The sequence below is a fragment of the Protopterus annectens genome, chromosome 10.part0 (assembly GCF_019279795.1).
Source record: "Protopterus annectens isolate FY-2018-M chromosome 10.part0, PAN1.0, whole genome shotgun sequence".
NCBI lineage: Eukaryota > Metazoa > Chordata > Ceratodontiformes > Protopteridae > Protopterus > Protopterus annectens.
Window position 1 is genome coordinate 1,714,228,765 of NC_056744.1, and position 23,088 is coordinate 1,714,251,852.

The following is a 23,088-nucleotide window of genomic DNA, read 5'->3' on the forward strand; positions in this document are numbered from 1 at the left end:
AAGTGTGTCCCACTCCTGGGTATCAGATATCCTGGGTCTGTATGCAGTGGTGTGCAGCTCAGTCTCTAGGAGCTGTATAATATAGCACCAAGGTACACACACATATACACACCACGTCTTACCAGACACCCCAAGTCTGTATACTGTAGTGATTCCTGGAGCTGTATACACTCACACTCACACACTCCTGGGTACTGACACCCTGGATATGTAGGCACTGGTGTGCAGCTCAATCACTAGAAGCTGTATAATACAGAACTGAGGTATACACACTTTGGGGTACCATACAACCTGGGTATGTATGATGTGGTGTGCAGCTTGTTCCCTAGAAGATGTATAATACATCACTGAGATCCCTAGAAGCTATACAGTACAGCTCAGAGGTACACACACTCCTGGGTACCAGACATCTTGGGTATGTATGATATAGTGTGCAGCTCGATTCCTTGAAGCTGTATAGTACACACACACACACACACACACACACACACACACACACACACACACACACACACACACACACACACACACATTCCTGGGTCTGTATGCAGGGGTGAGGAGCCCAATCCCTAGAATTTGTATAGTACAGCACAGAGGCATACATACAAGTACATATACCCACATGGGTTTGAGACATCCTGGGTCTATATGCTATGTGCAGCTCAATCCCCAGAGCTGTGAAATACAACACTGAAGTACACAACACACACAACACACACACACACACACACACACACACAACAGACACACACACAACAGACACACACACAACAGACACACACACAACAGACACACACACACACACACACACACACACAACAGACATGCACATACATAGATGAATGTATTTGTGTATGCAAGTCACCAAGCAGAAGCTCCGTATACCCCTTCTACTCACCAACAGAGTTTACAAAGATTTACAAACCTCACAGTATGTGAATCTGTAGACTGCAGAGTGCACAGGCTGCTCTGCTATACATCCTTTTCATAATATGACCTAGCTCCTCAGTGCTGCAACCACTAGTAAACTGTAAAATAGAACACAGGTTGTTTAGTTGTGGTCCTTTTCTCTAATATGTCTTGTTTCTATAGCACTAGCACTATTACTGTAACACAGGAAGCACGAGTTGTTATGCTGTTGTCCCTTTCCCTACAATATCCTGTTTCCATATCACCTACACCATTACTGAATTACAAGGACCACAGATCACTAAACTGTTGTCTCTTTCCCTACCACATCCTGCTTCCATAGCACCTACAACATTAATGAAATACACGGAGCGCAGTTTGCTAGGTTGTGGTCTCTTTCCTTACAGTGTTCTGTTTCCATGGCACTAACAGTATTACTGTAGTACAGGAAGCATAGGTTGCTAGGGTGTGATCCCCTTCCCTACTGCCACGTTTCCATAACACTATTACTGTAGTACAGGAAGCACAGGTTGCTAGGCTGTGATCCCCTTCCATACAGTGTTCTTTCTCCATAACACTAGTATCACTACTTTAACAAAAGAAAGACAGGTTGAAAGACTGGTTGCTATGCAGTGGTTCCTTTCCCTATGGTGTTCCATTTCCATTGCACTAACAATATTACTGTAGTACAGGCAACACAGACAGCAAGGTTGTGGTCTCTTTCCCTAAAGCATTCTGTTTCCATGGCCCTAGCACCATTACTGCCATACAGGAAGTACAGGTTGCTATGTTGTAGTCCCTTTTACTGTGGTGCTCAGTGTGTGTATCATTAACAGTACTACTAAAACATAAACAGCACAGACTGATATACCATGGTTCCTTTTTGGTAACCCTTCTTTTTGCCTATGTGCTTATGGAGCCATATAAATGTAGGATGCCCAAGCTGCTGTGTACCCCCCTCTCACAGACTCATCCTTTGCCCAATCATTTCTGATATTATGTACATTCAGGACATGCAAGTTGTGCCGAGTGCCCTTTCCATACAATCTCCATTAGCCAGAGGCCACAACATTCTTTGTACATTTATTGACTGGGATAGTCTGTCTGGGTGTGAGCCTATCTTCAGTGGAGGCCCAGGGAGAAAAGCTCCAATAAAACAGGAACAACATTGACAGGTACAGTGTCGGTTTTACATAGAATTTAACAGAAATATCTAGAGACAATAAAGAAAGTACAATATACAACAGGCAGTTTAGTAAAAAGGAAAAAGTTATTACAATATAGTAAACTCATATATATATATTTTTTTTTTTTTTTTTTTTTTTTGAGGGCAGGGCTCCATCTTTAGTTGATCATTTGAGTATACTTTAATACGTATAAATATGTATACCCTTACAAAATAAGAAGGTAGCTGATAGGTGGTGTTAACAAGTGGTAGTGGGGCATGCATGGAGACTATAAAATTTAGGGGAAGAAATTTGATGTGGGCTTATATGATATTAGCCTGGTTTGGTGCAGGAGCAGAGCCAGTTGTTAGCAAGGTGGTCTTTGAGCAGAGTTTTGAATTGGTGTTGGTTGGTAGATTTAGGATGTGTTGAGGGATTGAGTTCCAAAGTTTAGAAATGTGGTGGGAGTAGAGGGCGTCCCCGGCTTTGTTGTTGCTTTTGGATACTTGGAGGAATGTTTTGTATGAGGATCGGAGTTGCCGAGTATTGGCATATGGCTGGAGTAATTGTTGTAGGGCTGGGGTTCTGTTTGGCTGGTATATTAGTTGGAGAGTAAAGACAAGTTGTTTATAGGTTAGTTGTTGTGGGAATTCTAGCCAATTTATTTGTTGTAGGGCAGAGCAGTGGTGGGACCTATATGGGGAGCTAGTGGCGAACATGGCTATTTTATTGTAGGCTGATACAGGTAAGGTCAGTTTTGTTAAGGTTTGTAAAGATGGGAGAAGCATGGAGAACAGTAGATAAGAGATGAGCCCTGGCGATGCTTAGTCTAGAATGGCTAGTTAGGAAAGACTTAATTTGGTAAAGAGAGCCTAGTTTGATGTGTGTTTTTTTAATCGTTTGAGAGAGGTGTAGGTCGAATTTTAATTGGCTATCAATTGTGACACCTAGTAATTTGGTATGTGAGCTGGTGTTTATGATTGTGTTGTTGGAGGATTAGATTTAAAAAATGGCTGAGGGACTGGGTGTTTTGGTGGGGAGAAAGACCACGAGTTTGGTCTTGTTTGGGTTTAGTATGAGGTTAGTTAGCCAGGATTCTACTTCTAGGAAGGACTGTTGTGTTATTGCCTGTAGTTGTGTTAGAGATGGGGCAGAGCATATCAGGGTAGAATCATCTGCATATTGGATGACAGAGGCAAGAGATGTGGATTTATGGAGTTGATTTGTGAAGACGGTAAAAGGTAGGTGGCCTAATATGGAGCCTTGTGGAACTCCTATGTTAACAGGGAGCAAAGATGATGGCTCCTGTTGCCATATAACAGCCTGATGGCATTTGGTTAGATAGCTGTGGAACCAAGATATGGAAGAATGAGATGTAATGCGGCCAGTTCTGACTGCAGTTTTTGGTGTGAAACTCTGTCGAATGCCTTTGAGAGATCTAGAAAGATGGATGAGACATATTTATTCTGATTTCTGTGTTCATTTAGTCTGCTAGTAACACTGAGGAGAGCGGTTGTGGTGCTGTGGTGGGAACAAAAACCATGTTGTGTGTTTGATAGAAGATTATTGGAGAGAAGGTAGTTTAGAAGCTGGGAGTGAATACATTTTTCAGTATTTTGGAGAGAGGTGAAAGAATGGCAGTGGGCCTGTAATAGTAAGCTCAGTACAGTTGCCATCTTTATGCAGTGGCGTGATATAGGAGACTTTCCAGATTAGTGGCACACGTTTCTCAGAGATAGAGCGGTTGATAAGGATAAAAATGGGGTAGTCTATGACTTCGACAGCAGCTTTGAGGAATTCTAATGAGAGGTTGTCAGCAGCTAGGCTGGTGGGCTTCAGCTTACCGAATAGTTTTTTTTACAATATGGGTTGGGACGGGTTAAAGGAGAAGGAGTTTATACCCTCATTGTTGGCTACGGGGATTGTAGTAGTGATGTTTTGGTCATAGTCAAACAGAGAGTGAATTGTGTTTATGAAAAAGGAATTGAATTGTGTTGCGATGTTATCATTTGATGGGGGTGTGGTAGGATTGGGGGTGAATGTACTACCAGGTTGCAGGAGTTTATGGCCCAGAGTTTTTTGGGGTTGTTTTTGTTTCTTTGCTATGTAGTGGTGTAGTAGGCATTTTTGTCAGCTTTTATCTGGGATATGGTTTTATTTATTTATTCCTAAGTTGTTTGAAAAGTAGAAGGTTGTCATTTCCTTTGTTAGTTAGCCAGTGTTCCCATGCCTTGCTCCTTTCTTTTAGTAGGTCTTTGGTGTTGTTTCTAAGCCAGGGTGTGTGCTGATGTTTTATTCTAGCTATTCTGTAGGGGGCCAGGCTATTTAGGATGTTGAGGAAGGTGGTAAGTGTTGAACAGCGCCATCTAGTGGTAGTGTTTTGAGGAGGGACCAGTTAATTTGCTTGAAGAGGGAGTTGAAAATGTGGGTATTAAATTTTTTCTTGTTGTGGATTAGCCTATAGACTACTTGTCTAGGTCTAAGATTGTTTCTGATTAGGTTTGTGGGTAGGTGGTCACTTATGGTACTAGGGAGGCATCCTGCTAGAAGGGGTGTATTATTTTTATTTGCGAGAGTCCAGTCCAGGACGGATTGTCTTGGAGGTTTTGTCTATTCTTGTGGGGTTTTGTATGAGCTGGGAGAAACCATATAGGTTTATGAAATTGGATGGATTATTGGAACTATAGGTGGACCAGTCAGTGTTGAGGTCACCCATAATTATGGTTTCGTGACTGAAGGTTGTGGATCGCCAGTGAAGTATGTCTTCAACTGTGCTAGTGTTATCTCCTGGAGGGATATAGATAGCCACTATGATTAGTGTTTTGTTGTTGATATTCAGTTTGGTGATGAGTATTTCTGCATTGCTAGATATAGGAAGTGTGGTGTTGATAACTTCTAGGGCTAGATTTTGTTTAAACATTATTGCTACACCACCTCCACATTTATTTTGATGATTGAGTCTATATACGTTGAACTCTCGGGGAAGTATTTCATTGTTTTTGACTTGTGGCTTAAGCCAAGTGTCAGTCAAAATAGTTATGTCAGGGAAATGTAAGTCAATTAGTGCATGGAGGTCATGGATTTTGTTTAGTATACTTCTTAAATTTATATTAAGGAACAGCAGGGAGTGTTGTTTGGGGTGAAGGGGTATGGTGGAGTTGATTGAGGTGTCAGTGGTAGTTTGTTTATTGGTGGTCTTGGGGCCAGGGTTGGGGTGGATGCCACCACTGAGTTTTAGTTTTGATAATATATGAAATAAAGTTGTTATAAGTTTGCTTAGTTGTTTGTGGTTTCTAAATAATGGTTCATTTTTGTGTCTGGTTTGATGGTATTTAAGTGGGAGGTAGTCTATTTCTGTGTTGTAGAGGTGGGTGAAATTTAGGAGTTCTAGTGGTGGGTTATGGGCAGTGGAGATTTGGTGATAGAGTTGGTGGGGTGGTCATAGTAGATGGGGGTGTAGAAGTTAGTTAAATGATAAAGAAGGGCTAGTGTGAATAGGTTGGCTGTGTGGAGAGATGAGGTAGTAACTAGTGTTTGTTTTAGTGGATGTAATAATGTGTGTTTTAATGAATGTAACATTGTGTGCTTTATTGGTATGTTGTTAGAGTGGGACTAACAGCATGTGGTTAGAGTGTGTTGTGAGATGTTGGAGGGGGAGGTGATAGTTGTGAGTTTGTGGGTATGTGGTAGAGCAAGGATTAAATCAGATAGCAGGGTGACTATGTAGGAGTTCAGAGCAGCTGAATGTGCAGGTGGATATGTGTTGTATTGTAATGGTGAGGGAGGGGGGTATAGGGGAGACTGGCCTGTTTTTATTACAGGGTGTGACAACTGTTAGATGTGTATGAAACAAGAGGGTCATTTGTATTGCTAGCATCAATGTATTGATAACATTTTGTAATTGTAAAAAGGGTAGGTATTAATAAAAGGTGAATATATGTGTGCTAATGGATGGGTGTTGATTAGAATTAGTGTGGAAATGTGAGCTACTTTATAATTCAAAACTGAACAGGTGGTGGTTGGTAGGCACCTGTGAGTGGGAGTGGTTAGGTTTAAATACATTTGAGTGATTTAGGGTCGGGAGGGAAGAGGGGCAGGGTAGGGGAGCGGAGTGAAGCCTGAGCGTACCGAGGGCAGAACTGAGTGGGCAGAGCCAAGTGCTATAACTGCACAGCAAGGAACAGTCACCTAAACTACCAGTTACAGTGCTGCTATGTTGTGTGCTCCTGAAATAAGGTACCTTCTGCCAGTGTGCTTGTGTGTCTATGTATATGCAAGAAGCAAAAGCTGCCATACTGCCTATAAATGACAACCCCTCTCCTTCTTTGTGCCACTCCATATCTGGCAGTGTTCTGTGCAATAATGAAATGAATAACATACTGACAGAATGCAGAGTACATGTACTTCCTTTAGCAGCTCAAACTGCACACAGACAGGAGTCTTACTCTATGACTCTTTGAAGATGAAGTTCCTGTCTGCAAGCTAAAACCAAACAAAGCATATGGACTCCATTTTGCATTCAGAGAAAAAGATTTATACTACTTCACTTATCTAACCATTTAAATACATTTTGTGAGACTCCTGTCACCTTTTTTTATTTTGTATTTTACTGTGTTTTCTGTGAATCTGAGGTTACAGCGATTAGTTGAATGTATTGAGCTGTTTACATTCTTTTTTCAGTCAGATTCTACGTTGTGCCTAGGTTTTTAATTCGGTTTTGAGTTGTTTGTCATTTTTTTTCATTTTGTGGCTTTTGGGCTGCCTGCCCCTACTAAATATTTGGCTTTGAAAGCTCCTCCCTGTCTTATCTACTGTATACATGGCTTTGGAAGATCCTCCCAGTCTCATCTCCTGTATACGTGGTCTTGGAAGCTCCTCCCAGTCTCATCTCCTGTACACGTGGTCTTGGAAGCTCCTCCCAGTCTCATCTCCTGTACACGTGGTCTTGGAAGCTCCTCCCAGTCTCATCTCCTGTACACGTGGTCTTGGAAGCTCCTCCCAGTCTCATCTGCTGTATACGTGGCCTAGGAAGCTCCTCCTGGTCTCATCTCATCTGTTCATTTTACTGGGTACTGACAGATCAAACTTAGACTGTTAAAGCTTGAGTTAGTCTTTGTTTCATACCATTCCACTCATTTAGTGCATAGTGCAATTTTCTGAGTATTAATCCCCTTCTCCTGTCTTACTTTTAAAATGTGTAACATCTTGGACTAGACCACTAATCACTGGAGAGCTTAGGAACTGCTTCTCAGGAATTGGCCTAGGATTCTGCTTTGACTTTGGTGAGAGAAGGATCAAAGGGACATTATATCCTGGTCTTAATAGTGATTGCAAATCACTTCCTGGTCTTAATAGTGATTACAAATCACTGAAAAGCCTGAAAATTGCTTCTTGGGACCTGGCTTGAGACTAGTACTTCTACTTGCTCTTAGTGACAGGAGTAGAGAGGCACTGATTTCCTGCTGTTCTCTGATTGTGCAGCAATAATGGGACTTCATTGAGTGGTCGGGTTGCAATTTTGGCAAGAATCTCTCTTCTGGGCCTTTGTGTAGACTGGCTTTCTGCTGCTTCCAGCAACTCTAGGTTCATCCATAGTACCTACCAACAGAAGACTATAAAAGTGTACTTCACCCATTAACTCAGGAAACAGCTTGAGATTAGTGCTGCTCTTTGCTTCTGGTTGCAGAAGGAGCAAAGGATCATTGATTCTTAGCTGTGTGCAGCTTCTTGAGATGGTAAACATTTGAAATGTCAGGGTCCACTACAGCGAGTCACGAAATATGGATACTGAATGGCCAAAAAATTGGACTTACATATATTAAGTTTGAGATGCCATTTCTCAAAATATTCCCTTTCCTCCAAGGTATGGTGATCTCGGACTTGGTATATATAAGTTCAGGGGATGTGGGGGGGCTTACCTCTCTCTCACACACACAGGAGTGCAGGGGTGACATGACCCAACCTGTAAAAAAGAAGTTTTCATGAAAAGAGCGATTTTTGAGATTTGCTCTTCTCCTGTGATTTCAGTACTTTTTTACCATAAACAAAACCCCTTTATCACATCATATCTAAATACAGGACCCCCTCCATTTCCCCTTTGGCCTGTACTTTCTACCTAATTTGTTTGGAGTCCCTCTGCATTAGGCCAAACACTATTCATTCTCTTAGGAGACTTCAACTACTCCTCCATCAACTGAGAGACTTGTACATCCCTTATCATGTATGCCCAGAGACTTCTCAACTTCATACACACAAACTCTCTGGGCCAGCTAGCCTGCACCCCTACTATTGGAGGCAAAATTCCTGTACTTAGTCCTCACCAATATGGAACAGCTCTGTTCCCTATCAGTTGTCGCTTCCTCCCTCCTTCATCAAATCAGACCATAAATCAGTCACATTCACACCATAAGACTGAAGCAAGAGCATCTTCAAATGCCTCTATTCAGAGATGTGATAAGGGGTTTTGTTTATGGTAAAAAAAGGACTGAAATCACAGGAGGAGAAGATCAAATCTCAAAAATCACTCTTCTCCTTAAAACTTCTTTTTTGCAGGTTGGGTCAAACTACCCCTGCACCTCTCCTATGTGTGTATGTGTGTGTGGGGGGGGGTAAGCCCCCCACAACCCCTAAACTTATATATACCAAGTCCGAAATCTTTATCAAGCTAATCAACTCTCCTACCAGACCTAATAAGGATAACACCTCAGGCAGTATTCTGAACTGAATACTAGTCTCCCACCCTAACATTATTTCTGATAGTGGTACCCTACCCGACTCCGGGTGGCCACGGTGGTGCAGAGGTTAGTGTTGCCACCTCATAGCAAGAGGTTGTCCAGTTCGATTCTCAGCTGGGGTGCCTTCTGTGCGGAGTCTGCATGTCCTCCCTGTGGTCGCGTGGGTTTCCTCTGGGTGCTCCAGTTTCCTCCCACATCCCAAAGACATGCTGCAGGTGGATTGGATACTTTAAATTGGCCCTAGGTGTGAGTGTGTGCATGCGTGTGCCTTCTGTGGAAGGTTGGGCACCGGGCTGGCACCTTGGCACCATAAAACTCCACTGCCAATCATGAGTGGACAGGTGATCCACTGTGGCGACCCCTAACTGGGAAAATGCCGAAAGAAGAAGAAGGTACCCTACCCGACTCCCTCAGTGATCACCTTCCTGCCTTCGCTTGCCATTCACATTCCTCCTTCCATCTACAGCACAACTATATCTTAACACATACCTTGAAAAATGTTAACCCTCTAACTTTCTCTGACTCTTTAAAACATATGAACTGAAACCCTCTAAAACCCTTCCTCTAGTCGACGCTGCTACTCACTTCAGTACAGTATTCATTAACCTACTTAATTGCTTTGCCCCTCCCAGAACTAAAAGGATCAATTCCAAAACTGTCCCTTGGCTAACCAAAGAAACTATAACCCTCATGCATCTCCAAGATAAATCATGGAAATACTACCAAAGATGGAAAACACCTAATTCCCTGTTGGAATACAAGCAACTTCGTAACAAAGTTAAAAAACAGATAACTATTGACTGCAAATCCTACTCTTCCAACCTTCAAAACAACCATAAATCCAACCCCAAAAAGTTCTGGAGTAGTGTCTCTTCCCTCCCCTGTCCTGGCAAAAAAGATAACCCCTGCCCTGACCCTAACTCTTCAGATCATGCATTAGCTATTCAATTCAATTCCTTCTTCATTGACTCAGTATTCAAGCTTACTTCATCTTACCCTAATAACATATCAACTCAAACCTTATCTAACACCCCTAATCCTGTCCCTCCAGCCACCTATGCTACTCACCTCCCTCCTTTCACTATCAAGCCTATTTCCCTACAAATACCATAAAAAACTCCTACTAAAATTAAAACCATGTTCTAATGCCACAGATAACATTCCATCTAACTTCCTCAAGCTAGCTGCTGATAACATAGCTTTACCCATCTGTATCCTAATAAATCACTCCATCCAAGAATCCTATGTACCCCTCCTCTGGAAAAAAGCCTTCATCATTCCCTTCCACAATGGAGGCAACAGCTCTGAAATCTCCAATTTCCATCCAATAGCTATTCTGTCCCCTATATCTAAAATCCTTGAAAAATATATCCATCTACAACTCTTGCCATACCTCTTAGACAATCAACTATTTACCTCGACACAACATGGTTAGAGACCTGGGCACAGCACCACTACTGCCCTTCTCTCCTTTCTCGAAATCATTAACTCTGCTTGTGATTCTGGCAATATTACATCTACCTCCCATCTTGACTTATCTAAGGCCTTCTATACCATTTCCCACAACCTTCTCTTGTCTAAGCTCTCTTATCTCAATCTTTCCTCTTCTTCCACCAACTGGTTCACCAGTTACCTCTCAGACAGACAACAAGCTGTAAAGTGGAAAAACTGTACTTTTTCCTTCCTCCATACTCCAACAGGTGTTCCACAAGGCTCAGTACTGGGCCCCTTACTATTTAACATCTTCATTAATGGCTTTCATCAGAACATCCCAAATGCTGAACTCATCCAATACACTGACGACTCTACTCTACAATCATATGTTCTGCCAACTCTCTCCCCAAACTTATGTGTTTAACCCAAGATGCCTTTTCCTGCACCAAATCTTGGATGCTGGATAATCATCTAGCTCGCAATGCCTCCAAATCCAAACTTATGATATTTACTCCATCTAGATGCACCAAAATTGACAAGAAATCATTCTCCATAGTCAGCCAAAACATGACCGCTATCGAAATAGTTCCCTATACAAAGCTGCTTCGTATCTTTATTGATAACCAATTAAATTTAACATTCATCTACAAAACAAATATCAAGAAAACACACCAAAAACTTGGAATGCTGTACCGACACAGCTACTACCGCACTCCTTCAACCAAACAACTCTCCTCTACCAATTACCTCATTCCCTCTCTCCTGTACAGCACCCCTCTCCTTACTAATCTTCAATCCACCCTAAAGTCACATCTATCTTCCTGCTACAATAAAATCTGTAAGTTTGCCACTGCATCCAAATCCTCCTCTCACCAATGTGACACTCTCCACTCCTTAAATTGGCTGGAACTCCCTAATTATCTGTCATACATTCAACTCTCCTTTGCTCATAAGCTCATCATCAAACTCTCCAACTGTCCCTCCCTCTCCTCCTCCCTCAAAATGCACCACCCTCAGAGTACTCGGGTCCAACAATCACAGTCTCCTTGAACTGTATAAACTCACACATTCTCCAGGTCAACTTTTACTATGTTTTTCCCTTGCTAGATTATGGAACGTACTTCCCCCAACCATTAGAACTACCCATAACCACTCCACCTTCAAGATCTTGCTCTACTCTCATCTCTCTTCTCACTGGGAATGCTCCTGCTCCCACCCCACCTGAAACTTTCTATCCTATCCCCACATCCTCCACCTTCCCTATCTCAATCATCAACCTAAGACTTGCTTCTACTTTTTATGCCTGACTCTCTAAACTGCCTCACTATTTTGATAATCTCTTCTACTTCCACCTCTATTGATATCTCTATATTCTACTTAGTAAGCATTGTTAGACCTCAGTCCACAAATGCTTTTTATCTTTTCCATTTCTATGTTATTTTTAAATTATATGTATAATGTATATTTGAATACTGTGCATTTTTTATGTCTTTGCATACAATGTATTTTACTTAAAATGTTTGCATCATTTTTGTCGTTGTAAGACTATATTGGAGCTTTTCTCCTCGGGCCTCCATTGAAAATGGGCTTATCTCAGCCCAATGGACTTTCCTGTCAACAAACTTCAAATAAATAAATAAAATAAAATAAAGATTATGGGAAGGCTAATCTACAAAATTTGAGTGATGACCTGGATCTGCCACCAACCTAATGACCCCACTGCATTTACCAAATCCTTTACCACCAAATTCAATGCATATGTGGATAGCTGTGCAGATGCTTCTGTCCCCCTCTGAGCAAATACAATGCCAAATTTACAAACAAACCCATAGACTGGAACCCAAATATAAACAGGCTCTATATTAAAAGAACAAAATCATCGGGTGCAATAAACAACATAACTATCAAGCTGTCAGAAATGCTATTACTAAACTTAACATGGAACTCCAGTCCCTGATCAATTCAACCAAACATAGATCTGAGGTAAAAATAGCCACCCAGGCAAAAGATGACCATAAAATGTTCTTTTTAAGTATATTAAAATCCTCAGAAATGATGCTCAACATTAAATGATACCATATACTTAGATTCCGAGTACATAAGACAGTCTACTAGTGGATAAATTCAACTCTAACTTCACCCCCCTCACTCTCCCTACATTGCCAGATCACATACCTGCATCTACACTACAGTCAAATCTCCCAAGAACAGGTCCTCAAAACACTTTCCAAGCCCAAAACCACCAAGAACACTGTTTCTACAGGGCTGGATAACATACTAGGCTGCCTACTGACCAGCCTGAACCAGGACCTGTCAAACCCCCTACGGGGGCTTTTCAACATCGGTGTCCAAACAGGCTTTGTGATGGATGAATGGAGGACAGCAACAGCCACCCCTACACAAAGGTGGGGCATCAACAGACCTGGGTAATTAAAGAACAATAAGTCTGACCAGTCTGTGAAGAGGATCATTATGGAATTAATAAACACGGATATAGGTAACCTACCAACTCCTGACCCAAGCCAGTTTGTTTTGTCAGGGGCAGATCCTGTCTGCACAACCTGGTCAATTTCTTATACTTTACTGCAGCAATAGACTTGGGCAAATCAGTGCAGACTAAATACATAGACCTCACAAAAGCATTTGGTACCATCCCACATTCAGGTATTGCTGATAAACTTTTCCAACTAAGTGCTACTCCTTATATAACTCGTTTGATAGCAAACTGGCTCACAAATACAACTCAAGAAATTATGTAGCCCTATCTCTACCAAATGACCTGTCACTAGTGGTATACCCTCCCAGGGCTCAGTCCTTCAGTCACTCCTCTTTGACATTTACTTCTTGGAGGACAAAGCTAATGTAAAGGGCTTGTGGCTGATCAAATCTAAAGATGATTCTAAACTTGGTGCCATCATAAATTTTCTAGGGGGCACCACGATCCTCCAATTGCTCTTTTCCCAAACAAATATCTGGTGTCATAACCACGGACTAAAACTAAATGCAAGCATGACATCTCCTTTATCTGTCACATAGACAATACACCACTGAAAATTAAAGTTGGTAGTTAGGGACCTAGGAAACTACGTGTACAACAAACCACATGTATCACCATGTCTCCACTATTGTAAGAAAGTCCTTTTTCATTGTCCAGCTTATTAGTAATGGTACGGTGTCTAGGTCCAGGGATGTGATCATTCTCTCTATTAGGAACTTATCAGGCAGATCCTGGAGTATAATGCTCCTTACTGTGTGCACTTGTCAAAACACAACACAACTTCTATGACCGCAATGCTTTCTCTCATCAAGGGCCTGAATCATAAAAAAACTACAGTGAATGTCTCAAAGCCTTGTCTCCCTTCTCAGTCCATTTCAAGTTAGAGAACCCCTGTCATCTCTGATAAACTGCAGATCTGCAATTCCACTGGTGGAATACACATCCTCGTAGGAGATCTTAATCTCCTTGGCAACATAAATATAACATGCTGGAGGGTAGATATGTTTCACAGAGAACCCCAGTTTTTTGGAATAGTCTTCCTCTCCATGTAAAGCAAAGTAATTCCTTTGCTCTATTCAATCATTGTCTGGACAAATGGATGGAAAACCACAAATTCAACCCTGTCCCTTATCGATAGGTGTAACATGTAAATGATCTGCCTAACTCTGGGTCCTTCCTACTTAAATTACAAGGGATAGTGACAGGCGGGAGTTTCTGTTCAGGAATTGAATCTCCTTCACTTTTACAGCCAGAACACCCTTTGTCCTAAATTGAATCTAGGTGTATGAAGTCAGCTGCCAATATTTATTCCCTGCAGCTCCAATAACATTTTTTTTGATGCGATACATCAAGAGTTGTGGGCGAAATTGAATGACATAGTAATGCTGGAAATGAGCAAGGAAACATCCATGGACTATGAGGGCAGCCAAGTATGAACTAGCTAATCATAAAATAAAAACGCTTCCCCACTCAAAAGATATTTATGCATACATCATGCTAGGGAGCAAAGGCAGGCACGGATCATTCATTGTGTCACTGGTTCTTAATATTTACAGAGAGATTCTGTTTATTTATGGATGCCTTTTGACAGCAGAAGGGTACAGCACTGAATAACACGACATAACCAAAGGAAAATGGGCAACAAGTTATGCTACAGAACAAAAATGACTTATGAGTTAAAGATATAAAGTACCAGTATCTGGGGATGATGAAACACTGGACAGATTTAGCATGATACTTTGCATAATAACCAGCTGAAAATTCTAGAAGTTTCCCAAACACCTGCACGAAACATTTATTAGAGACAAAGTTATTTACTTTAATGGTGCTGTAGCTTGGTGTGTGATGTAGGTCTGTGGGGAGCTCAATCCAGCTGATAAGGCCTGAGGGCTGAAAAGGCTATTTCCACATATAACATTTACTCAATGTCTGTCCAGATTTGAGGCTCTGACGACAAAATATGAGACAATTCCTATGGCCAACATGTAGTACCAGAGTACTGTAACAACTCGTGCCACATAAGGAAAGTGGAAACTGTTATTCAGATCACCTGCAAATGGTAGAAAGAAATTAAAGATTTTTATTTTTCGGGTTTTATCTCTTTTCCTCAAGTTGGGATAGATGTGGTGTTTGCTGTATTGGGGGGGGGGGGGGGGGCACGTGTGTTGAAGCCCTGCAAGTTCAGAGTAAGCAGGCTCTGCTGCCCAAAACATTTTGAAAATCTTTTCACATCTTGATTTTTATTTTGGTGTAAGTTACTTTAAATACCCCACACCATTTTTGTCCAGGTTTGGGTGCAGTTTCGAATGGCTCACAGTAGGAGAATGACATCCATGCAAATTACCCAAAGTATTTAATGAACGATACAAACAGAGTGCAAAAATGTGCCATCATTCCAGTGTATCAGTCCGTTGCTATAATTCACAGTATGTTAATTAACTAAGGAAAAAAATACTTTTACAATGTAAATCTAGCACTTTTCAGTCTTTACCATTTCAAGGACATCATTACACTCTGCATTTCTTCTTGTTTCCCTTCATGTGAATTTGTTTTAAATTGAGTACACCGTACGACCAAATAAATGGCCAAAGCGCGTAACTGCCTTGAAATAAGTAACAGTAATGCGCACATTTAGTAAGTGGGCTATCACTGCCTGTACCTCCAGCATAGCATCAACAATTAAGACATTAATTAAACCTTCATATGAGCTGCTAACAGTCAACACCATTTAAATGGCTAAGAATAAATTATTCAATGCATTCTGTTTACAGCTGTACCCAGTACAAGTATCCCTTTATAACAAGCATTCAGCTGCTAAACTTAATTCTGTTTTTTCCCCTTTAAATATTACAGCTACCATGAATGCAATCCGATACACATTAGTTCTGTATGTACATTTTTCTTAGGCTTATTACCTGCAGTGGATTGCAAGGGTACAGCAGTCCATCTGAGGGTCATTGTATTTTTAGGCTGGTATCCCAGTGCTAGGGGGCAGCAGCTGCCCACCCCTCCAGAAGGGCAACTTGCATATACTAATTACGGCATGTTACTCTTCTGCAAATTTAATTTCTTGTAACAAACTCTGACGTGTGATAAAAGGTACGTGTGTTATTATGGCTTTAAGCGTTATCAGAAGGCATTGTGGATGGGAGGACAGTGATAGATTTCCCATCATGTACCTCATGTGATTTGTTTTGGTTCTGATGGGGGGGAGGGGGGGTTGTACACATCTTACTATTCCAACAATCTTACTTAGTGCTGCCCCCCATTATGGCTACTTATTTTAAAGTAAATTGATAGACCCAGGGTCCCTTTCCTTACTTACTAATGTTAATACTGTCCCACTTCACCTTGTACCTTTTCCACTTTTGTACTTCACTGATGTATCATTTTGCATTTCTGGGTACTAAATTTAATTAAGCTGGTTGCATAAGAATCTCTCTTGTAATATCAATCATGTGCAAAAAAAAGCAAGCATTTCCACCATGACCTTCTGCAGTGTGAATCCTACAGGTCTTGATGGACTGGAAGCAGAATTGATCCATCTGATGACAAGTTAATCACCATCCTTTCATCAGAGGGGGTTTCCTATAATAGGACTGTCTGTATTTTATCTCACTTTTAATACATTATTTGCATTTATCTCTCTATGCTATCTCATTGTTAATGCATTAGCTGAACTACCTCCCCGACTTTCATTCCAAGCTTTCTGAACTTATTCACTATGTTCTACATTCTAACATTATCATAAAGTCCCAGCAGGCAGTGTGCACAGCTCCATTCTGTATTAATGTCCTTGTACTCCAGTCAGATAACTAAATTTGCGTTGACTGGCATGGCTTTCCTGTTGCAAGTTCCATGTTACCTTGGCATATCTGTACCCATGAAGCTCTAACCCCCCCCCCCCCCAAGACAGACAGATTCACTCACTCATGACACAACCCCTGAACTCTTCTCATTAACTAAGCAAATTCTCACCAGACTAACTTAATGGCAGAGTCTTAAACTTGGAAAAACTCTGAACTCACACAAGGACACTTTGCAATTTGAACACACAGGGGTTACCATAAACTACAGATGTTAACGCCACATTCTCTAAGCTAAAATTATGTGTCTGAAAATACTGGATTTTATGTACACATTCACTAGCCACAAACAAAAAGTAAATAAGAAATACCTACTTCCCAGGCTGAAAATTCAGAAAGAAAGGTTCTAAGTAAGAACATACCTTAAAGGGAACCAGTAATTCAGTGTTATTCATACGGTAGTAACGCTTACCTTATACACACTGACTGCCTCATGCAGGAAAACAAAACTATGTTTGGAATGTTTGGGAACACACAGGACACAGACAAAGGCCTCATCTTCCTGGCAGAACAACTCCAGTCTTCGTCTGTGCTCTCCACAGCACTGCTCTGTTCTCCCATTTGTAGCACACAGATTCTGCATTTCTTATTCTCCTTTGTGTTGCAGCGTCAGTCCTTGAGATCTTTGAAGCAGAGCAGCTGACTTAAAATACACTCCAGAGTTGTTGATGGGAAGGTCCAGAACTGCGTTCTTTATCATATCCTGCTAATGCAGACCCTAATAAATTAATGTTCGAAAGCCAGAATTGACTGAGTTTCAGGCAAACTTAATAAACAAACTGCAACTACCATACAGCACACTGACAACCATGCCAATAGCAACTTTGTTTTTTTTTTTTTTCTAATCTAATTTCCAGAGCACAGGAAGTAGAAAGCGGTGAAAAGGAACCACCTCTGTTTAAAGGACCAGTGCATTAGTATGTTGTTTGTAATCCGAGTAGAATGTCAAATCCAACAGCTATTTTTAAATCAAGTGTTCAGATTTACAAATCCCAGCAACATTCTGACTGAGAAGGAAATTCACATATCTAAAGACAGCTAATCTATTATCCTCAAGTCAAGCCCCCCCCCCCCCGATATTTTCTGCACTCCCTTTAAATCTCATTTTACATTTATCTATTTATGCATTTGTTCGCTAGGTGAGTAGGCTGATATCAGAGACACACACACATACCTCTCAACTGTTGTGATTAAGCATTGTTACTCCTCAGTTTCGGTATTTCTTTGTAACGTTTGTCCAGTTTAAGGTTAAAGTACATCCTTAAGTAAGTAAAGCAACCCTACACAAACATTCCTTACCATTCACTGTGTGGGATTCAGACACTGAATATTCGCTAATAAAATGCTCTTCCTCATACTTTTCAACTGTTCATATTTTTCGCAGAACATCTAGACTTCTGCCTGATATTCTTGATCTGTTCCTCATAAAAAAATGTGGTTTTCTGGCAAATAACTGAGGATTGAGGTCACTAGATAATAACTCACATTCGAGTTTCAGACTTCAAATCCTTCTGAAAATGTTATTCTTGGACTTCTTTCTCATCTTCTGTTCTGATTTATGACAGTCGGTGCTATGATTTTTAATACACAGAGTTTGGGAGGTATGCACTACCTATTTTTATAGATGTAGTCCAGAATATATCTGCAAGGAATTTTTGCACAGACATTAAAAAAACATGGTGCCAAGGCAAAGCAGATAAGTATATTTATATATCGGTATCTATCTATCTATATAGCCAGCACCATTGAACTTTCAGCTGATCCTTATGAGGTAACCTACGGAACAGCAAGGGCACACTACTTATCAGTGTGCCATTCCCCCTCCAATACTAATATGTTATTCAACATAAAGTGCTGAGCAGATATGAGCAACACACTGTCAGCAGAAAAAGAAAAACAGTATCTCCAACATCTCTGTTGCATGGAAGGAAATTTCTTATCAGCAATGGGGTCCCATAAGGTTCTGAAAAAAATGCTATCGTACACCAATATGGCCAGCCTTCACATAATGATGTTGGCGATCTCCCACCAATGGCAGCTCATACAGCAGCAGATCCTTTCATTATTATATTGCAGTAGTGACCCCCGAGTCTGCCCTCATGCCTAATGACTGTAAATCTTTGATGAAATATAGTCATTGAGAACAGTGGATGACATTGCTGTGCTGTAAGTCAGTAGGGGAATATAATTGTGCCTTAAAAATGGCTACAGATAGGTACTTGTTACGGCATGCACTTCCTTAACGTGCAACCTTACTTCTTGCTGCTGATTCAAGCTACACAGCAAATGTAGTTACAGCCATGTGCAGTGTGCCATTCAAGATAACAGGTTTACGACTGTGCGACTCCATGGTATTCCCCAGCAGCAACAATCATATAGCACACAAGATGCTCACACACTCTGCCCATGAATGTCAGGGAATAACTGTGTTTTCACCTACATGATGTCGATTACTATTAGAGGAACATGGTCAATGCATAACTGTTAGCCTGTATTGAACAGTGCAAATAATAATACATTTTCCAATACTGAAATTTCCTTAAGCTTCCTTCATTTTCAGGGGAGTCATATACCCCAGTGGTAGCATGTTCTTAGAATATTGCAATTTTGTTAAATGTCTGAAGGACACTTTCAATAAAAGTAAGTGCAGGGTCCATCCAAATACAAAGGAAGGAATATACAGCATTGAGATCCCAGGCATTTGTTGCAAATCATGTAGTTTCCAAAACATTTACAGGTAAGAGGGATAGCTAATAAGCAATGCCAAACATTCACGTCTTGTACATGGCTGCTATGGAAAATCCTACAAAAGCAGTACTCACATATGCAGAAACTTGGAAAACCATAAAAGTTATGGCTTAACTGAGCATATGACTGCAAGTGAAAAGGTCTCGAATTTCAATCACAAAACAGTATGAGAGGACACAAAAGGTAATTAAAGTTATCGAACTGAAAACTTCATCAGCTGCAAAACATAGTCACTAATGTTATTGAAAACGTTGACCAAGAAGTCCCATTCAGAACAGATAGTTGTGCTGTATTGCAATGATATGTCCATCACACAATAAACAATTTATTATTTAAATAACTGATCTTAATAAGTATGTCTTTTGAAATTATAAAAGCATACAGAGAGGAATATTTGAAGTGGAAATATGTTTTCAAATCTCATCATTACATTAAAAGAGGAATTTTGTAATACATTGGAGGGTCAGAGTTGCATGTCCTGTGACACAGGATAAGTTGGTGCAGCTAGTTTATTTATTTATTTTATTTTATTTTACATTTGTTGACCTGGATAGTCCGACTGGATTCATGTCCATTTTCAGCAGAGGCCCGAGGAAAAAAAGGGTTTATCAAAGATCATATTGTGTGCACAGTATCGCTTACAGTTTTGTAAGCTCAGACTGAATTCTTTATAACTGTAGTTGAATTTTGTGTGTGCGTGTTTGTGTGTGTGCCAGCAAACCTTCATTATGATATTGTAGATTCCAAGATCAAGGACCATCAAATCTAGAGAAAATAATGCACAGTGATACCTGCTGCTATAATACAGCTATGCTAGTATCACCTAATGCATATTTCTATTTATTTTACTTCCATCTTGTTTACTGGGAGTGTATGACTAGACTGTATAGTGAAAAACTCATTTTCAGTGGATGCCGAGGGAAAAAGCTCCATTAACATTATTAATTCACATTACGGTATAGTTAGTTGACAATATACATCATAATATATACATTAATTACAATGCCTTACAATGCTCCGTTAGCATTGTTACTTTACATTACAGTATGGTTAGCAAACAATAGACATTATTTACATACTAGATTTCACTGAATGTCAGTTAAGCAGTTTGCATCATGAACAATCACAGTGTTGGTGCTACATAGATTACTTACAAAAAAATATTCTAACAATCATTTTACAGCAAAAACAAGGTGTAAGTATTTTATAAGCAGTAACTAGAGACAGCTGAGGTGAGAAAGAATCATCAAGAGACAGTAGTTAGGAGAAAAATTGCCTTATCTGGTGATGGGTGTAACAGGTATAACGCAATAGTGGTTATATGTGATTATTAGCGTGAGAAGGAAGAGGGAGGATTAATAGGATAGTAGCTGATTGGTTGTTTGTTTGTTTGAGTAGATATCCTGTAGGAGAATCTTTTGTGGCACATGTTTATTATGAAAGATGGGCTAGAGGAAGGGTGGTGTAGGTACTTTTTCCTACATAAAATGCTGGACATATCCGGCACACAGCTAAATATACAATGTTGCAAGAATTACATGTAGCAAAACATTTTACACTGTATTTTCTATTACTAGTAAGATGAACAAAATCTAATTCACTATTTATGCATGAGCAACAACAACAATTGTAACAAGGAACAGTACCCTTCTTAGCAAAGAATTGATTATTATTAGAACAATTAAAGTCTTTATAACAAAGTTTTTCTTTAAGACTTTTGCAATTTCTATAGGAAAAAGTAGGTTTAATAGCAACAAATTTCAGTAGCTCAGTACCACTTCATAAAATACACCAATTATTATTGATGATACTCGACACCATCACTACACCTGCTATAAGTCATGGGGTAGCGTAAAACCATAGACTGATTATCACCACCTGCCAAGGGCATTTGAGAAATGCTTTTTCCACAAAAAAAGGGGTAAAACTTGGAATCCCTTTCCTCAAGAATATCATTCTTGATACTAAGTAGCAGATTCTCATCATAGCCTCTTTGGAGAAACTCTTCAATCATATCATTCAAGTGTATTTCACACTTTGTCTTTCTGAATTAAGCCTATATGCACACATAAATTTGTTCCTAATAATTCCCTTAAAAACATATGGAATATGCATACTTGTACGATGCAAATATTTATTTCTATGCGTAGGCTTTCTATAAACAGAAGTTTGTATCCTACTGCCCTGTATACTTAAATCAAAGTCCAAAAATTGTATATATTCGGATGGATAAATCAAAGTGAAGTGTAAAAAAACAGTACTATCATTTAGAAAACTGACATATTCTTTAATCTCATGTTCATTGCCCTCCCATATGAGAAACATATCATCCACAAATCTTTTTAAAAATGTAATCGTAGAATTATAATTACTAGGAGCATTGTACACATATTCAGTTTCCCATTTATCCAGTACCAAATTGGCATAAGTGCTCACTACTGGTGTCCCCATTGCGACACCGGAGTTCTAATGGTAAAACCTGTTGTTAAACACAAAAACATTATTGGTCAATACTATATCTAAAAGTTCACATATAGTTTCTATTTCCCTGCCTGAAAGTTGTGAGTACATACAAAGTAAACCCTGTATTAAATTGATTCCATAGTCAACAGGAATAACTGTAAATAAAGAGCTGATGTCTAATACAGCAAAAATGAAGGGAACATCTTCCCTGTTGTCAAAATACTCATATAATTGTCGCAGGAAATCTCCACTATCTTTACTGTAACTTTTAACAGACCTAAGATATTGAGAAAGAACATGCTGCAGATAAAGGGAAATTGGTTCAGTGCATCAGCCCCTGCCCAAGACTATAGGTCTCATAGGTGGTCAAGAGATAGACTTGTGGATTTTAGGTAAACCATACAAAATTGGAATGACAGGGCATGGAACAGTAAAAAATTGAAATAATTCACAATTAATGTCATTCATAGCTTGTTAATCAAATACACATATATTTATGGTACTAATCAGTCTTTTCACTTCTGTGATTGTAATCTCTTTAAAGGCAGTGGTATCTGATATAATTTGTTCAATAGCCTGAAGATAGTCAGTCCTATCTAGGATGACTATAGTACCACCCTTGTCTGCTTCCTTAATGATATCAGGATTTTTACATAAGCATCCCAATGCTTGACTTTCATTTGATGTTAAACTGAAACATTTTTGATAATTTTTATTGCTATCATAAAACTTCCTTAGCTGAAACTCACATATGTTGTTAAACGGAGTTATAATGGGATGGCTTGTAGGAATGAATGTACTAGAACGTTTGTGCAAAACACCACTCAAAGTAAGTGTGTTACCAAATAATTTTAGATTTAAATTATGATAAAACTTTTTGAAGTCCGTTAGTGCATTCACTACAGAGTCAATACCAGTCAGTATAAATTTGAGGCCCTTACTAAGTAACAATATATCAGAATCATCAAGCAACAGCTTTGAAATATTAACAATGCAAGATTCATTCACATTAGAATTCAAACTAGTACCTGCTGTCCTTATTAGTACCTTTGCTGGAACTTCTTGCTGTTTCGTCCATTTCCTAATACACTTGGCGATCTGTTGCGTTTTCGTTGGAGGGAACGACCCCTCGATTGGAGTCTGTTCCCTGTTACAGTTTTTAATGTTTTTATCTCCTCTGGAAGTTTTAATTGAAAAACCTTGTATTTAGATTTAGGCTCTTTACCAGAAACAGAGGAACTAGTCGACACCATTGTCACACTAGTACTGTT

The 23,088-nt window shown here is 39.9% G+C and overlaps 1 protein-coding gene across 1 annotated transcript in view; it reads right to left on the reverse strand.

The window, feature by feature from the left end:
- The window catches only part of LOC122814460 (zinc finger protein 184-like), a 172,408-nt gene extending 154,953 nt beyond the window's left edge, over nucleotides 1–17,455 (reverse strand). The window contains exon 1 of the mRNA XM_044087040.1: nucleotides 17,019–17,455. Coding sequence (XP_043942975.1) covers nucleotides 17,019–17,189 — 171 coding nt within the window. The 5' untranslated portion in view covers nucleotides 17,190–17,455. The remainder of the gene's footprint in view (nucleotides 1–17,018) is intronic.
- Between the last annotated feature and the right edge of the window lie 5,633 nt (nucleotides 17,456–23,088).